The sequence below is a fragment of the Lytechinus variegatus genome, chromosome 1 (assembly GCF_018143015.1).
Source record: "Lytechinus variegatus isolate NC3 chromosome 1, Lvar_3.0, whole genome shotgun sequence".
Classification (NCBI taxonomy): domain Eukaryota; kingdom Metazoa; phylum Echinodermata; class Echinoidea; order Temnopleuroida; family Toxopneustidae; genus Lytechinus; species Lytechinus variegatus.
The window spans coordinates 83,155,060-83,173,540 of record NC_054740.1 but is presented as its reverse complement, the minus strand read 5'-3'; the positions used below and the strand labels follow the sequence as shown (position 1 = coordinate 83,173,540).

The 18,481-nt window shown below is 34.1% G+C and overlaps 1 protein-coding gene across 6 annotated transcripts in view; it reads left to right on the top strand.

The window, feature by feature from the left end:
* Positions 1 to 18,481, top strand: part of LOC121425429 (oxysterol-binding protein-related protein 6-like) — a 69,957-nt gene that overhangs the window by 20,681 nt on the left and 30,795 nt on the right. For all 6 annotated transcript variants that reach the window (XM_041621480.1, XM_041621501.1, XM_041621493.1 and 3 more), the window contains exons 3-5: positions 9,340 to 9,525; positions 17,106 to 17,159; positions 17,701 to 17,826. In XM_041621480.1, coding sequence (XP_041477414.1) covers positions 9,340 to 9,525; positions 17,106 to 17,159; positions 17,701 to 17,826 — 366 coding nt within the window. The remainder of the gene's footprint in view (positions 1 to 9,339; positions 9,526 to 17,105; positions 17,160 to 17,700; positions 17,827 to 18,481) is intronic.

Sequence of the window (18,481 nt, the reverse complement as noted above, 5' to 3'; positions counted from 1 at the left end):
TGAAGATTTTTCCACAAAAATGTTAACATTGGTACAGATCCATTTAAGCAAATTACGATAAACTGTCGAAGAATATTTCTGCTTGAGTGAGCACCACTTACTTTTGAAAATTTAGTGAAAAATGATTTGCGCAGAACTTTTAAATAGTTATACGAATAAAAGTAGACCTTAATCATGAAGAGCACATTGAATTTAGCTAGTGAAATTGATTTGAAGATATCTTTTACCTTTTTAACTTGTTTCCTTGCCCAAAACACTTCGAAGAGTGCATTGTGCCCCATCCCAATCCCCCACACACCGAGGCCATCGTGACGATATTTGCTTTACACTGAGCTGTGATTTACATACATGTATGATGGCTTAGGCTTTATTTTCATTTTGTTAATCGTTGTCAAGCTTGGAAAAGGTGTGAAGAAAGAATCATTAAATAAAAAATGAAATGTAAACCCACTTTAAATGACAAAAACCTAGTGAAAAAGTGCTGGAGACGTCTGATATAAACCTTTTTTTCAGATTTATTTATGTCCTAAGATCCAGCTGGCACAAAAATGGTAAATGTGCTTACAGGTGTTGAAATTTTAATTTTGGTGGCAAAATTGTTACAAAATGCTTGAATGTATCGGTTTCATTTCAATTGATTTAAAGTGCAAGGGAAATGTACGAGAAATGTTTCGCCGGTTAACTTTGATTTTCGCCCTTTCCCCTTGACACAGCATGAAAACAAGCATTTCTGTGCAAACAGATTTCTGGGAGCTTTACAAAAATGGACAGTGCTCACTCAAGTGTCACATTCTGTCAAAACTTTTACTTTCATTGGATAGATGAGACCCAAACCTAATATTATTATGTGAAAAAATTACCCACATGTTGTATATTTTTTAATTCCCGTGGCTTTTTCAAAGTGTTAACTTTTTTTTATACGCACTGTATAATGCAGACATAAATGAGCATTCACTTTTTTTATTTGTGAAAGTGATAGTTAAAATTTAATAAAAAGAAATTTTAATTAATGTTCATGTGATATCAAGAACTTGATTGTTAATCTCTGCTTAGAAATGTTAGTATGAAGCACCCTATTTATGGTTATTATTATTATCATTATACTGTTCATATCAGCAACATATTTACATTTGCATGATACATGTAGTGGTCACTTAAAAGTACATAATACCCATTAACCATATCTGATAATATGCTTTTGCCTTCGCATGCACAATAAAATTGTTCTTGATATTTGTGATATATTTACAGTGGTGCTAAAAAGTGAGTTTAACTCCGCCAGAAAATATATTTCAAGTGTTCAAGAGCTGCCATGTCTTCAGATGATTGTGAAATCTGGGGATAAAATTGAATAAAGTTTATTTCAATGGGCTCATTGAACATTGTACTGTGGTCCCTGTTCAACACTCAGCACAAAATGGTGCATTTTCTGGTGGAGTTCACTATAAACTTTTTAGCAACACTGTTTGCCTATATATTTGTGTAGTAGATTAGCATTTTGCACATTTCCATAATGTAATATTTTTGTTTTCTGAGTCGTATTATCTGCTATATTTGCATGGAATCGCTTGTACATGTATGTTCAGTATGTGATATAAAAAGCTTGTAATTTTCACCATATCCAAAAGGATATTGTTGTCTACATGTATGTAGGGCTTTTATTCCAATATTAATGAGAGACAAGCAATTTTTTAAAATCCCTTGGAAACCATATTACATGTATGTACCACGAGCGGGTTTGTCAGAATAGCATACATGTACATACACTTGTACACAGCCTTGGTTGGTCAATCTATTATACATGTATGTTATCATTATCTTGCCTATTAATTTTAATCTAAAGTATCCCAGCTCAGGAATGATTTTTGTGAATGGATTGATGTCTTATAAAAAAAATCTTTATAAAAATATTTAAGAAGAAGGCAATAATGAATAATCCATATACATGTAGAAGAGTTTGCACCAAACAACACCAATATATCAGCACTGTATCCATATGGCATATCAACACAGTTCTATAGTCAAACTGCACTTAATCTCATAAGTACCATTCCTTGACAAAGAAAAAAAAACCCAAGGAGGTCCAGTTCATGCAGGATGATCCTATAGCCTTGTTCAGATGGTACAAGAAAGCTACATGTACATGTACCAGCATTTTTACACACAAAAAAATTCAAAAAGCTTGTGCCATCATAGGATATCGCATCTGGTCAGGCAATCATATAACCCAGCCATTCTGGAAAACGGCCCCCAACGCTGAAAAATTCAGTCAAATTTGATACTAGGACTAAAATTTACGAATATTCGGGTTCAATTTAACCAACGTTTTTATACATGTAAGCCAAATGTACAAAGGTTCGGGTAAACCGGAACCCTACCTTTTGAGAATGCAAGGGGTCCTTATCTTAAAAGGTCAAGTTTAGTCATGATCAATGAACCTTGGCCACTAATTCTTGATTATATTTGTTTCTTTGAAAATGATGCTCAAACATCTGTTCTTGAAACAACTACATGTACATGTAGGATGGTGTTTTATGATATGACATTCAGATCAGAAGAAAATCAAAATGAAATTCACTGTACGTGTTACGTATAGAACAGCTACATGTACATTTTAGTTTGAAAATGTATGTTGGCCTATCCAAGGTGATTTTTAACTGTTTGAAGTGTACACTGTAGAAGTAAATGACATTTCAAAGATATAAATCAGAGGTGCAGTATAGATCTACATGTAGGGGAAGGCGGGGTAAGTTGTGACAGTTTTTGCTTTTTGCATGTTAGAATTGATATGATTAATAATCTTGTCCAAATAAGTACCTTGCCTTGAAATTTAATTCTGAAATATTTTCCACCTATATATAACTTTCTATCCCCACACTGGAAGTCATCGTGACCTTTGAAAAAAAACGATGTCAAATGGCTCAACTTGCCCCATATATGGGGTAAGTTTGAGCCACCTTCTGGGGTAAGTTGAGCCACAAAAACTATGTACAAAGTGTATGGGGGAGAACCAGCATGTCAATTTTTTGTTTAAAGTCTTTTCACTTGCTAATTCTCTATAAATACTAACATCCTGTAAAAGGAAAAGAGCAGTCATGTAAAATTGCTCCTTTCAGCCTGCATTTCAATCGATTTTTATGGTTTGTTTGTTTTTTAAGATACATTACCATAGGAATTACCATGGTTCAACTTGCCCCATGCTGTTTGGCTCAACTTACCCCAGTCCGAACTTAGTGCGATAATTTTGTATCCACACATTTATTATGCATCCATCATATAAAAGACTATGACAAGAATGAAGATCCATACCTGGACTAATAATGTTGCTATCATGTCTTTATTATATTTAAAGACGTGTGTGTTTATAAAGCACTTATTTATTTCACACTCTTTTTTACTTTTTTGGCTGAAATTCATATTTTTCCCTCTAAAAAGCTACTTTTTGTTTCAAAGTTGGAAACAATGTGGTAGGGTTAGGGGTTATTCTATGGGTCATCAATACATGACACCACCACAATGTCTGACTCATTCATTATTGGCCTGGGGCTGGTGGCTCAACTTGCCCCTATGCTCAACTTACCCCGCCTTCCCCTACACTGTAGAAGTAAATGACATTTCAAAGATATAAATCAGAGGTGCAGTATAGATCTACATGTAGGGGAAGGCGGGGTAAGTTGTGACAGTTTTTGCTTTTTGCATGTTAGAATTGATATGATTAATAATCTTGTCCAAATAAGTACCTTGCCTTGAAATTTAATTCTTCTGAAATATTTTCCACCTATATATAACTTTCTATCCCCACACTGGAAGTCATCGTGACCTTTGAAAAAAACGATGTCAAATGGCTCAACTTGCCCCATATATGGGGTAAGTTTGAGCCACCTTCTGGGGTAAGTTGAGCCACAAAAACTATGTACAAAATGTATGAGGGGAGAACCAGCATGTCATTTTTTGTTTAAAGTCTTTTCACTTGCTAATTCTATATAAATACTAACATCCTTTGAAAGGAAAAGAGCAGTCATGTAAATTTGCTCCTTTCAGCCAGCATTTCAATCGATTTTTATGGTTTGTTTGTTTTATAAGATACATTACCATAGGAATTACCATGGCTCAACTTGCCCCATGCTGTTTGGCCCAACTTACCCCAGTCCGAACTTAGTGCGATAATTTTGTATCCACACATTTATTATGCATCCATCATATAAAAGACTGACAAGAATGAAGATCCATACCTGGACTAATAATGTTGTTATCACGTCTTTATTATATTTAAAGACATGTGTGTTTATAAACCACTAATCTATTTCACACTCTTTTTTACTGTTTTTGGCTGAAATCCACATTTTTCCCTCTAAAAAACTACTTTTTGTTTCAAAGTTGAAAACAATGTGGTGGGGTTAGGGGTTATGCTATGGGTCATCAATACATGACACCACCACGATGTCTGACTCATTCATTATTGGCCTGGGGCTGGTGGCTCAACTTGCCCCTATGCTCAACTTACCCCGCCTTCCCCTACATGTGTGTAGTGTTTGATAAAGAAACAACACATTTCTAAACCTTTGTTAAACCATGTTTTTCATGGGCCCTAGACTTTCTTTGTCTACATTGCTTTGATAGTAATGGTACAAAATAATGTATAATAATATCAGTATTAAAACTATCAAAGGCAAATAGCATTAGATCTGATCAACCTTCTTCATTAAAGTTATTAACAAGGCTCTGTAACAAAGAGTTATTTACAGCTGAATAGAAGATTGGCATCTCTTTATTCTGGTTTTGGTATAAATATTTCAGCATGGATGAGATATCCATCTATCTTGTGAATACAAACAGTTTCTTGCACGTTGTTTCTTCTGTGAAAGAAATGCCAAGGTCCTTCTCATACAGAAATTCAATACTCAAGCTACAGATATGGTAATCTGATGAATCATTCGCTTTATACTAACTTTTGCCTCTCACCATTTGCATAATGGACAATGCATCCGATCTTTCATGAGTTGAGTTGTGATAAAATGCTTGACATATGAATGTGATATTCACTTGTACATGTACATGTCCAGCATACATGTACACACAGTACAAGAACAAATAAAGCATAATTACATGTATAAGGTCAACCAGCTGAACAGACACATTGTGTATAAGATCTGTTTTTTTTTAAATGTGAGAATCAATAATGAAAGAGGCATGTCATTAGAGTGATTACTATTTAATTTCACTAAATTGTGATATATGCCATATGGATGCTCCATAAGCCTACCTATTATTTCCCTTTAATAATGCATGTATAGTGTAGAATTCTTATGAGTGGTTATTCCGATGAGTTCTGTGTTTGGTGTTTGCTTCAGAATTCTTTGGCAAAAATAGCACCAGCCACAACACCCAATGTGAATTCAGGATAATGTAAGTTAGAGCAATTGCGGGATCGGAGTTCGGTTCGGAAGTTTTGCTCCTAAAATCGGAATCGGTTCGGATATTGGATCGGAAGATATTCAAAAACACAAAAATACATTATAATTTGTATGTGGCCGGCGCGTGGACAAATGCTGCACGCTACACTGATGGCAGAATTTGTTTTGATCTCCGACAAAAGCGGAGGAAGAAGATGATGAGTTGTTTTGATCTCCGACATAATCGGAGGAAGGAAAATAAGATAATGACGTTCCAGCGCGCGACACTACCGCCGATCAACGATAGGCCTCTTCTCTACAACATCGTGGTGATGGCGGAGTCCGTCGTGAACTTTTAGAGGCCGCATTACTTACCGAAAAAGACGCACTATTATCCAAAGTTGTTTACGATGATATTCACCTTTTCTACAATATTGTAGTGATGGCGGAGGTAATCGTAAACTCTTAGAGGTCGCATGACCTCCCGAAAAAGACGCATTATTATCCAAAGTTGTTTACCATGATATTCACCTTCTCTACAACATCGTAGTGATGGCGGAGGTAATCGTAATCTCAAAAAGGTCGCATGACCGCCCAAAAAAGACGCATTATTATCAAGAGTTCTTTACCTTGATATTCACCTTCTCTACAACATCGTAGTGATGGCGGAGGTAATCGTAAATTCCTAGAGGACGTATAGTCAGATAGTCGTAAATATTACCGCGCATGTCAGCGTGTTCAACTAAATCTTATTTTGCTCCGCTTAAGATCAAAACATACCGTCTTTTCGTTGTTTTTCTTCCTCCATTTTTGTCGGAGATCAAAACAAATTATCACCAATTATCATTATCATCGTTTTGTTCTTCCCCGATTATGTCGGAGATCAAAACAAATCATAATCTTCTTCTCCACCTGCCTTTCCGCTAATATCGGAGATAAAAACAAATCATAATTTTCTTCCCCTATATCTTCTTTTCCTTCCACCCCTTTTGTCTGAGATCAAAACAAATCACCAGCGCATTTTGATGGCAAACATGTCGCCACATTTTTTTTTGTCTTGTTACGTTTTTGTTTTTCCGATCCGATTTTTCCCCAATGGTCAAAAATCGGAGTTCGGAAAAATGTAGAAAAAAGGGGAAAATCAGATCGGATCGGGAATTGGAATAAAAATCGGTTACAGCATTAATTCAGGCTAGTATTTGGATTGCCATCTCTGGGTGTTGATTGATGAAACATTGGGGAAATGTATTATCCTTCTGAACCCAGTCTGTTTTGGAGTCAAGTTTATGGTGTAATTTTAACACCTGTTAATATGGTCCTCTGCAGACAAGGGCCCGTATTCTGAAGTCAGGTTTAACTTTAATAGACCACTCTGTAAACTCTGTGCTAAAATTATGGGGGGCCAAAAATTCTGTTGATATTGTACTTTATATTTCTAATTTTTAGTGTTTTTTTTCCTGTTGCTTTCATTAATTATGAACACAAATACTTCATTTATCATTCCCAGAAAATTATGGACAATCTAAGTATCAGATGAGTTAATGATTGGATGTTTTCTGTTCGGGATTTGTGCCACGATTGGCTTTCCAAAATTAAACCACAATTTTAAACCAGAGTTTAATATAAACCGAGTTCAGAATACAGGCCAGTGGGTTTTGGATTAACACCCATGGTGTCAAAGCAAAACATTGCTCTATCTTGCTGTAGTGCAGATGAAGTCAATCATTTTAATAACAATCTACATGCATAAAACAGTTTAACATTCTCATACTGTACATGTATTGCTGTGAGTGTTATACATGTGTAGAGCTCTCCTTGCTATCTTCAGTAGATGGTAATGTATTGGCCATAAAAGAAGTTGACACCAACCAATTTTTTTTCAGTAAAGATGTGTTCTCACAATGTGTTTTCTACTTCCTTTATAGAAACTCCAAAGTGGGATTTAAAAAACAATCCATTTTGGAAAGAATAGAAAAACATTGATGCATGTATTTCACCCCAGGCACTTGTAATCCTAACCACCACTGTGAATGAGAACTGCATGTTTTCCTGCTAGTCTTCTGTTACTGAAGCCCAGAAGGAAAATGAATCACTGGTTTACTTTTCAGAAGCCAAGATACAATGTATTGCTTTCCAATCACTTAGTACACATTTTTATTTTAAAACAATATTCAGCCACATGTAAAGTACCTTGAATACAGAGCGTGTCCTTCATTATACAGAGATAGAGTGATGATAAGAATTAAAATAGAAACATGATATTTAATTGAATTAATGAGTTTTTATTTTTTTTGTCTGTCTACAATTGATTGATCAGTCCAAGGGGGGGGGGGTGAATGAGATAGAGCAATTGAATATTTTAAGAAAAGGGTTTCCCCTAAAAAGACGAGACACAAGGCCCTAATCCTCTCTGTATTATATTGGTATGCTGAAATTAAAAAAAAATATATATATATTTTTCAACTACATGTACAAGGACCTGTTTGACATTTTCTTTATATTCATCCCACTCCCTTGTCACATAGACAGTATCTTACATTTGTGTTGGCATTACCATGCATCCAATCTAGTCCTCATTACTGCACCCACACTGCCCTGTAATTGGGGGCACAGTCCTTGTGCAGGTTCATGAATTCATTATTTTTTGCATTCATCCATGAAGTTGTGAATACAAAGTGTGATGTTTGTGTTTTTGCCCATCATACCACAGGGGAATAATGGGAATATATACTCAATCATGTGGGTCCATGCAAGAAAATAGGCTGGGTGTTCGCTGGGAGTTTTGTTTATCAGAAATGCTATTCAGAAAACAGAATGCTCTTTATTGAACACCATATTGTTTGTGTTTTCTTAAATGGCCAATTAATAGCAAGAAATAGGAAAGATGAATGATAAATGAATGAGTGCTGATGCCGGGGTAATAATAACAGTATAATGTTGAGCAGGGCCTGCTGAGAGAACAGTTTTCATAACTTAAGTGGCTATCCTTGGTAAAATATGATATCATTATTGTAGTTTGTAATAATAATAATAATTGTTATTAATTATTAAACCAAGGAAATGTAATAGACCTATCTACTTATCTATTATATTCTTTGACATTACATGTACTGTATATTTAGTTAGTTTTAGATTATTATTTTTTTGTTGCTGCATTCCCCTATCAAAGGACAACACCACCCAAACAAAAACTTGATTTGAATAAAAAGAGAAAAATTCAACAAGCATAACGTAGAGGGTTATCTACTCAATAAGAAAGTTATGACATTTTATGACATTTTGCTTAATTTCACAGAACAGTTATATGAACATCTTGGTCGGTATGCAAATGAGGGAACTGATGACATCACTCACTCACTATTTTGTATTTTACTACATGAAATATTTTGATTTTCTCGTCATTGTCATGTGAAATGAAGTTTCATTCCTCCCTGAACATGTGGAATTCCATTATTTTAACATTTTGTGCTTCATGCAAGGAGGTCCTAATCATCAAATTTATAAAAATTGAAATATTGTAGAATTCAAACAATAAAAAACAAAACAAATAGTGAGTGAGATCGACTCTCTCATTTGGATGTAACTGGCTCGTTCATATAACTATTTTGTTAAAAATAAGCGAAACTTTGAAATGTCATAACTTTCTTATTTTACATCCGATTTTGATGAAATTTTCAGCATTGTGCTAGTCTGATTTTTTCTCTATTGATTCAAATCAACATTTTTTTGAGGTGGACTTGACCTTTAAACACTTGCTTTATTAAGAATGGCATGATTTCAGAAGTGTGTTATCTTTTTTTTTATATAGGGGGCCTGAGTTTTATCCCCTTCCCCTACCATGTAGTTATTCTGTTCTCCTTTTCTTAAACTCTCAACATGAATAGTTTGTAATAACTGAGTGAAATCTTATACCGCCCCCACCCTTGTTTGTTTTCTTGTACCACAGGAGGATCCAGGACCTTCTAATAGGATGGATACAGCAGAGAGTGGTATGGTTGACCTGGACGGGGGCAAGACCATGAAATTAGAACCTATTATTGTTGAGACAGGCCAGGATCTAGTCCAGGAACCAGGCAAGATAGAGGGTTATCTACTCAAGAGACGTAAGAGACCTCTCAAAGGATGGCACAGGGTAAGTGTCAAGAGAAGGCTATAGAATCCAAATCTTTTGTGTGTTTTTGTCTGCAGTGGAAGTTACATTTAAAGTGATTGGTTAACATTGGTTTGACTTTAACAAAATCTGAGCTAGAAAGTCACACTTGTCACCTGTGTCTGTGATATGTTACAAAAATGAAGCCCAGAATTAAAAATTGCATTCGAAAATAATTATTTAGTGCTTCAAAAATTGAAATATAAAGTGACCGGAAACACCATCTTAATTTTATCCCCATACACTTATGTGTACTATTTAGGCGTCTATAAGACGCCTATTTACAAAATCAGGGTTTGCCTTGTAGTTTTAGCTTTTCATTCTCAATAATGGTTGTTTTCAGGGTTTTAGTTCTAATACATGCACTTGTGCACATGTTTCATCTTGGTTTGAGAATTTTTTAAATCGGCTGCTCACAAAGTTAAACAATACCTTTAATGTTTGACTTGAAGTAATGCAGTCACTGGTTGTGGTCATTAGGGTCAAAATTATTAAAATTTGAAGGGACACCAATGTCGTCAAATGATTTTTTTTATTCACTACATTGTACTTTTCAACTTGATATAGTTGGTCATATTTGTAATGAGTTTTACTTGGTTGATTTATTTTTTTTCAAATTTCATTGATGTGCATTGTATTTTTTACTAGGGTTTTGTGCTAACTTTAAATCATACTGTCAGAAGCCCATATATTCCTTTCTTAAGGGGGGGGGGGGTCCCTCGGTATATGAAATTTGGTTGTCATAGCTTAATATTGTTTAAAAAAGGAAAAAAAAAACTTCCCGAAAATTGTAAAAGCAATTTCTGAAGTACATGCAATCAAAAAAAAAAAAAAAACTTGTTAAAGCCAATTCTGACAAGCAATTTTACAAGAAAAAAGGATTATTGCTTATACTCCCAATAAATTTTGACAAATAAAATGTATTTTATGAGCATTATTTTGGAAAAAAACATAGTTGAGGATATTCCTGTTTATGCTGTAAATCTACTTGGGATAAAATACATGTACATGTATATCCCTGGGAGAATTTTCCTTTTGGCGAAGGTATGCATTTGAAGATCATTTTAATCAGATGTTCCAATTACAAATATTTGGTGCATGAACAATTGCATATGTTGAAGTTGATTAGATAGCTTAAATGAATTTGCGAGTGGAAAGGAGGGAAGGGGAGGTTTCGCAAACGATGGGGAAGAAATGTATGGGATTGAAATAGAAATGATGGAAGCGAGGGGTAAAGGAGCAATCGTAAGGATGAATGAAAGGTGTAGTGATGGAAGGGAAATGAATGTGAACAGAAAAAGGAGATTTATTAGAGAGATGGTGGAAATAAAAGAAGAGAAAAGTGATAAAAATGAAAAAAAAAATGGACAGGGAATGATGAAGAGATGTAGAGGCTTGGAAAGGAGTGAAAGGGATGGAAATGGGAATTGATGGAAGTGTTTTATAGGGATGATGGAAAGGTGAGGAAAAGGAGAGGACGTTAGAGGGGATGAGTGAGGGTGGGGTAGAAGGGTTGGGGAGGGGTGGAAGGATGAATAGGTAGGATGAGAAAAGGGATAGATGGGCATGGACTGTTCATAAGAAAGGGGAATGAAGAAAGGGATAAGGATTAGGATTAATGGAGAGGCAGGTGGAAGAAAGTCCCTGATGATACTGTAGGTCAGTGAATTGACGGAAGTAGATTATTTTTTAAAGGGGGAGGGGCCTCTGGAAGGGTCTTGCCAAGACACATAAACATTTAGGGATTATAATGGTTGGTATAATAAGTTTTGATGCAGTTACACTTTATTCACCTGCAGACTGGACAGTAAAAATGCATTAATTTTAATCAATCTGTATACTGAGTTGGCGGTTGTTGGTGTGACTGGAACAGTTGTTTGGATTGTGACAGTCAAGAAAGATTCAAGACATTTCAGAATGTAAAGATGACATGTTTGTGCTTGAATTTTAATGGATTGTGCTTCTCAGTGATGGTTTTGTAATTAAATTATTTCAAATGCAAGGTATGGATGATAGACTGGTCACTGGAGGACCATTTTACATTACTAAAGTAAAGAAACCAAGTTTAAATTTGTGGTTGTTTTTTTTTTTCGGGGGGGGGGGGGTCACATTGCCTGTGTATTTCCGGGTGAGATTTCACATGAAAATGTTAGTAAAGTTTTATACATGATTTTCTTTTTTAAATCAAAATATGGTTTACCAAATAACTTGTGGGTATCTTTGATAATTGTGTCATACATGTAAGCTCCATTACATGATGAAACATCAACAAGTTTAAATTTCCTTCTTTTCTTGTACACACTGCAACAGAAATCCCTAATATCACAGTGTTTTCCCAAAACATTCTTCCCATCTTTTAAAGTTGTCACCTTCTTAAAACACAGCAACAACAACAACAAACAATAGTTGGTGTACAAATTACCAGTATATCATTCGTTATCTTCATTTGTATTTGAGACCATTTGGCTGTATTAAATGTAGCTGGATTCTCAGCCGAAGTCAGAGTGAGCATCTGATGTGGGCCTTTACCATAATTATTAATTGTAAATAATGGTCTCAAGCAATCATCATCAGATGTTTTCACACTAGCATGACAAACAAAATATTCTGATCAGGAATTCTCCCCCGAAAAGAAAATATATTTTGCTATTAAATGTGAAAGTAAAAACTTGGATATCTCCAAACAGAAAATGGCTGGAAATAAAACGTTCTTCTGTGAGGTTGAGGGGATATTTGAAGTATGAAAAGCAAATAAGAATATTTTAGCTGAGTCAAGAAGAATACATTTTTTTTATTGATATGGGAATGCAAGTCATGTGCAGGTTCATTACTGTTTACTTTGAGTAAGGAGTCATATTGTACACGTGTGCGAAATAAAGTGTTTTGAAGCCTGCAATAATCTACAGTACATTTTCTGTAGTTATTTCCAGAATATACTTGATCAAGAAGGTAGAAACATGCCTATGGTGGTTGGATGGTGGAGATCCAAACATCTCCGTCGTTGGATTGAATTAAAGGGTTTGATTTAATCAAGCCTCATAGCATTCATGCTGAATTACCTTTACACCACACTCGATAATTTTTAACCTGTGCCTCAGGCTTGGGCAATGAAGAAAATGAATATTGACCTTTCCTTGTTTAAAAGTCAGTGCCTTGAAGCTTTAACCTATATACATGTATGACAGAAGCAGTGGAAACGTGAGGTAATGAATTAGCAAACAATAGGTTTGTGCCACTAGCATTATGAAACCGCACTGATTTCTGACATTTATTGTTGTTTTTATATGAAATCAATTTACATGTAAGCTCATGATGATAAAGTATCAAATTACAGCTACATTTACGACCAAGTTCTCACAGTACAGAAAGGGAAAATAAAAATGTTATGTTCTCTCTTTTTCACGTTTCAACATAATCTTTCTAATCTTCATTGTATTGATCAGTATATTCCATACAAGGTGTTTAAAGGTCAAGTCCACCTCAGAAAAATGTTGATTTGAATCAATAGAGAAAAATCAGACAAGCACAATGCTGAAAATTTCATCCAAATCGGATGTAAAATAAGAAAGTTATGACATTTCAAAGTTTCGCTTATTTTCAACAAAGTAGTTATATGAACGAGCCAGTTACATCCAAATGAGAGAGTCGATGATGTCGCTCACTCACTTTTTCTTTTGTTTTTTATTGTTTGAATTATACAATATTTCAATTTTTACGAATTTGACGATTAGGACCTCCTTGCCTGAAGCACAAAATGTTAAAATAATGGAATTCCACGTGTTCAGGGAGGAATGAAACTTCATTTCACATGACAATGACGAGAAAATAAAAATATTTCATATAATAAAATACAAAAGAAATAGTGAGTGATGTCATCAACTCTCTCGTTCATATAACTATTTTGTTGAAAATAAGCAAAACTTTAAAATGCCATAACTTTCTTATTTTACATCCGATTTTGATGAAATTTTCAGTGTTATGCTTGTTGAATTTTTCTCTTTTTATTCAAATCAAGTTTTTGTTGGCGTGGACTTCCCCTTTAAGTGTTAAGTCATGATTAAGAAGGTGAATTTTGCCTTGACCATGTATATGTAGGCATACAGGATATTATTGTAATGATAATCTGGATAGGATACATCCAAAGTGTTAATAACAAGTTTCCAGGAAGAGCGATTTATTTGGATTACCAATTCACTCGCTTAGAATCTAATGCACATATTGTACAGCAAATTCAGTGCCTTTGAACGGGTACCTAATCAAAATAACACATTGTTTTCATAATAAATAAAATAAAATGTGTTGTCTCGTTAAATCCTTTTTTAATCTTGAAATAGGCTTGAAATATGAAGATATGATTATAATATTTGTCTTAAGCATAAGCATTCTCATGTCAAATTATCAAATTTGTAATGTAAGTGCTCATTTATCATTTGTAATGATACTCTGGTATAATTATCAGTATTGATTCCTTACCAAAGCTTTTAGACAGGCTTTAAGTTTGTTAATAAATTCAAATAAAAAATTAAATGTTTGTTTAATTTCCCATAATCTCAATACCTCAGAATTTCTGAGTATTTGATGTCCACCAGAGGTTATTACCGGTATACTTTATAGAATACTGAAGTGATGATGTCACAAAAAACCTTTTTTGCATTTCAGAATTTTTGATACCGTATTTTGGTAGAGCATGATAATAAAATATCTCCCAGGCCTCTACAAATTTTTTTTTCGACACTTGCCCTGTTGGGCAAGTGATGAAAAAATTTGCTTGCCCGATAGAAAAAACTGCTTGCCCAATTTTTTAAATAATTTTTTCATTATGATGGCACTACTCTTATTTTTATTAAGGTATACTAAATAACAATTGAGAATCATGTCCAGTATAAAAGAACACACATTGAAAAGGATATTTTCAGCAACGTAGGCCTGAGTCTTTACATTTATTTTGGAGAAAAAAAATCAATATTTTATGGCTATTTAAGGTTTTAAAAAACCCTTCAACAAAAGTTGCTAAAATTTCATATTTTGCATCTTTAAATCCATGAAATGGCTACCTGCGTAACATATTTCCTTAGAATTGCTTTCATTTACCGTAGTTGGAAACTATAAAAGCCAGTGAAAAATGTTCAGCTCTTTATTGACTCGGAAAAAATTATTTTATCATCAAAAGTGGAGTGGCTAAAATTTCACATTTTGCATCTTTAAATCCATGAAATGGTCATTTATTTTCCATATTTCCTTGATTAAAAAAAAAATATTTGGAAACCATCAAGTCTTTTCTTCATCATTTTATGATGTTCCACTCGGTCAATAATTTTATCTACATGTTTTCACATGCTACTTTTTTCTATTTTGAGGAATACCTGTTCACTTATTAATGAATTATTAGTAACATTGTTTAATATTGTATGATTTTTAAGTAATTTTTTTCACTATGCTTAGAATCTTGGGTGTGTGTGTGTTTTGTGGGTGTGACTGTGACTGTGAGTTGAACTTTGATATAAATGAATTCAATATTTAATTTCTACTTCGCCTATTCCAGTACAATAACCTGTACTTGGCCATGTAATAAAGGCCCACATACCCTAACTTTTCCTGAAGTTCTTTGAAAACGCAGACTTCTACGAAAATTGCATTTCTCTATGGGGGAGTCTAAATTTGGTGAGAATGTATTCATTAATAACTTAAATATACATGACAATGAAGAAATCATCAAACTTTATTGGAAGTTTTGAATAATATACCCGAAATGTAAACTCTGTCTGAAACAGAAAATCACCATCATTGAGGGAGCGAATTGTCCCCCAGAGCTCTGGCAGAGAGACAGAGCTCAGACTGGCTAGCTAGTATGCGCACGTGTGTGAGCCTCCCGCCGGCCTTGTAAAATAGATGGAGCTTTGTTTGATGATTTATTGTCTGATATTTACCTCATCCCCTCAAAAAGGGAAACAAATGAATTTAAGTTATAATTAACAAATACGGCAAGTTATTTTGGATGTTAATAGGCCGTTTTGAAAAGCAAAGCCGAATGACATGACAACTCACCAATGCGAGGTTACTAGACTCTGTGATTTATTTCCTGTGTAATTCTAATTATTTTATCACAGAATTGTGATATGGGAAGGGGGAAAATGTGCATTAGAAATTGCACATGGTGGTAGTCATAATGGACCCCTATACTACATTCAACTGTTTCCCGGCGCCATTGCGTTGATTTTTTTCATACCTGGTACCATGTATGGAAATACGTGGTACAGAAAAAATAACGCAATTTCGGAATTTGAAACTGCGCTACTCGCTATTTTTTAAGGCTGATTCATGATTTTGAGTGTGGATTTTGGATGATTTATGGAAAAACGAGGTACGATACAGAAAAATAGACGCAACAACGACTTGCCCGATCGGGCAATTGACTTTGAGAGGTGATTGCCCGCACCTCATTTTCACTTGCCCCGGGCAAGCGGGTTTGTCGCGCCCTGTCTCCACTACCAAAATTTGGTGCAAATCGGTCCACGCTGGTCTGGGATTTGACCTCTTGAATACAATAATCAGCCTCATTGAAGTCAATGTATTATTGGCCTGGTTCGTTTAGAATAGCTAACCTAATTATGGTAGTGGGGTATTTTATCATACTCTACCAAATATGGTATAAGATATGCTCAAAATGCAAAAATTGAAAATTGATGATGTCACAGTTCGGAAAGGATATACATGTATGTTTGTCGCCAAGATCTACATGTTGGTGGATCGTAATGTTAATAATCCACAAGAAATAGTCCGAGTACATAATTATATTCAACATGACGATTCAACAAAAAAAATTTGAAGATGTGTGTATTGAACTAAGTGTTATGTGAACCACTTTTATGGTTTTTAGAGGAAATAAAAAAAAATCATTAGTATGTATTGCTTCCTGATTGTACAGTATAGTATAAAGAATTCAGTATATGACACTTATTATATTTCAGACAATCACATCAAATTTTGTTCTCTAATTTCACAAGTACATGTAATAGCAGAGACTTATGCTGGTACTTTATGTATTTCCTGATAATGCATTTCTTTGAAATTTTATTTGCTACTTATGTGTACATGTATATACTGTATATTGTGATCTTGGAATATTGAGAAATAAAATTTTGTACCTTGGAATTTCTGTCTAACTTGAAATAAAGTTTGGATTTTACATGTATTTCAGGGATAAAATGCCCCATGAAATGCGTATGTAAAATCTTCATTTATTTCAAAACATTGATTTGTTTTTATGGAAGAGGCAGACATTTTCAGGAGCTTATTTTAAAATCTCCAACATTGAATAAGCTGTAAAATTTTAGGGAATTATTATTTTCCTTGACTTTTATATTTTCCAGGGCTCTTTTGAGCAATTTTAGTGGTTACATTAAAGTTGCCCCAAGAACCTTTATAACTTCCTTTTCCTTTAAAGTGTTATTATAGTATGATCACAAACAATAATTGAAAACAGAAAGTATATAATTATGTTAATCAGCGTGATATCTATTTGTGTCTTAAAGATGATTTCTCATACATCTCTTAAATTGCAGAGATATTTTGTATTGGAGAAGGCTATGTTGACCTATGGCAAAAGCCCCAATGAGGTGAGACTTGATAACATTTATTTTTATGTAGATGTATCATGTATGTAATTTGTACATGAATGTATACTGTGCTGCAAAACAAATTAATTTACCACAAGCTCCCATTCCTTATTAAAAATAAAAAAATAGACAGAAAATGAGATGCTATACAAAAGAAAAAAAAATGAAATGTATGTGACAGAAATTACATACCTATACCTATATTCTTGGGTGCAAATTTATCAGCCAAAAGCCTGGATTCAGGTCCTGGTATTTTTATTTTATAAAGAAAACAGGTTTGAAATGAATTTAGTGTTAGGACTATAAACTAGGGTAAAGTTTCTGTTTTATGTATGGCACAATTTCCATAGGAGCTATTGTTGCTAGAATAGTGACATGTAGCATAAAAAAAAATGAAGCCAGACTTATTCTGTGCAGACCTTGTGCAAAAAGATACTACCAGTTGTCAAATGTGTTTTTTATGTTACTTTTCCAGATGTCGTGGAATGCTTTAGTTTAACTGATTTAATGAAATTATTTTGTTTCCATGTTTGATTCTTAGTTACAAAAGGGGAAGATACATGGTACAGTAGACATAGTGTCGGCTGTGATAGCCACTGAGAGAGAAGAACACAAGAACTCAAGAAGGATTGATATTGATACAGAAGACTTTGTCTATCATCTCAAGGTAATTTTTTTTTTGTAAAAGTGAAAAATGGCTTTGAAGAAACTGTAAAAAAGATTTTAAATACTCTTACTATACATATATGTGAAGTTTTGAAAAAAAACATCCATTGTAAGGGCTCTAAGGGCAGAACTTGGTCCTGTAACACACAGGTTAGCAATTAATTGTATGCTTGATTTTCATGATTGATTGTACATTTAATCAATGCAGTCAATGGTATAAAATGGTCTTCGATCATTGCGAAGCTTTGTATTATGGGTCCTTGATGGGGATACCAATGCTCTTCAAGAAACAAAAAAATGTACAACATATTTATTTGAAGGGGAGGTTCTATCAATGGATATTAATGAGAGTTATGACATTTTAATACAAAGATACAAAAGTACAAAGAAAGGCTTATAATTTCAGTATTATTACAGGGTTACATCAGACTGCAAGAGAAATCCAGAGAACTCGGATCTCATAGATAATTTTGATCTTGAAAAATGCTATCCTACAAAATCACAAAGAACAATTGTAGGATATATGGAAGATGTGAGCATGTATGACTTTTCCACATATGAAAAGAGCAAAGGTTTGAGTGCTTTCTACTTAATATGGAACTGATGTTTACCAAAGACCTTGCAAATTATAACTCTTCTGATATTCAGAGCTAAAA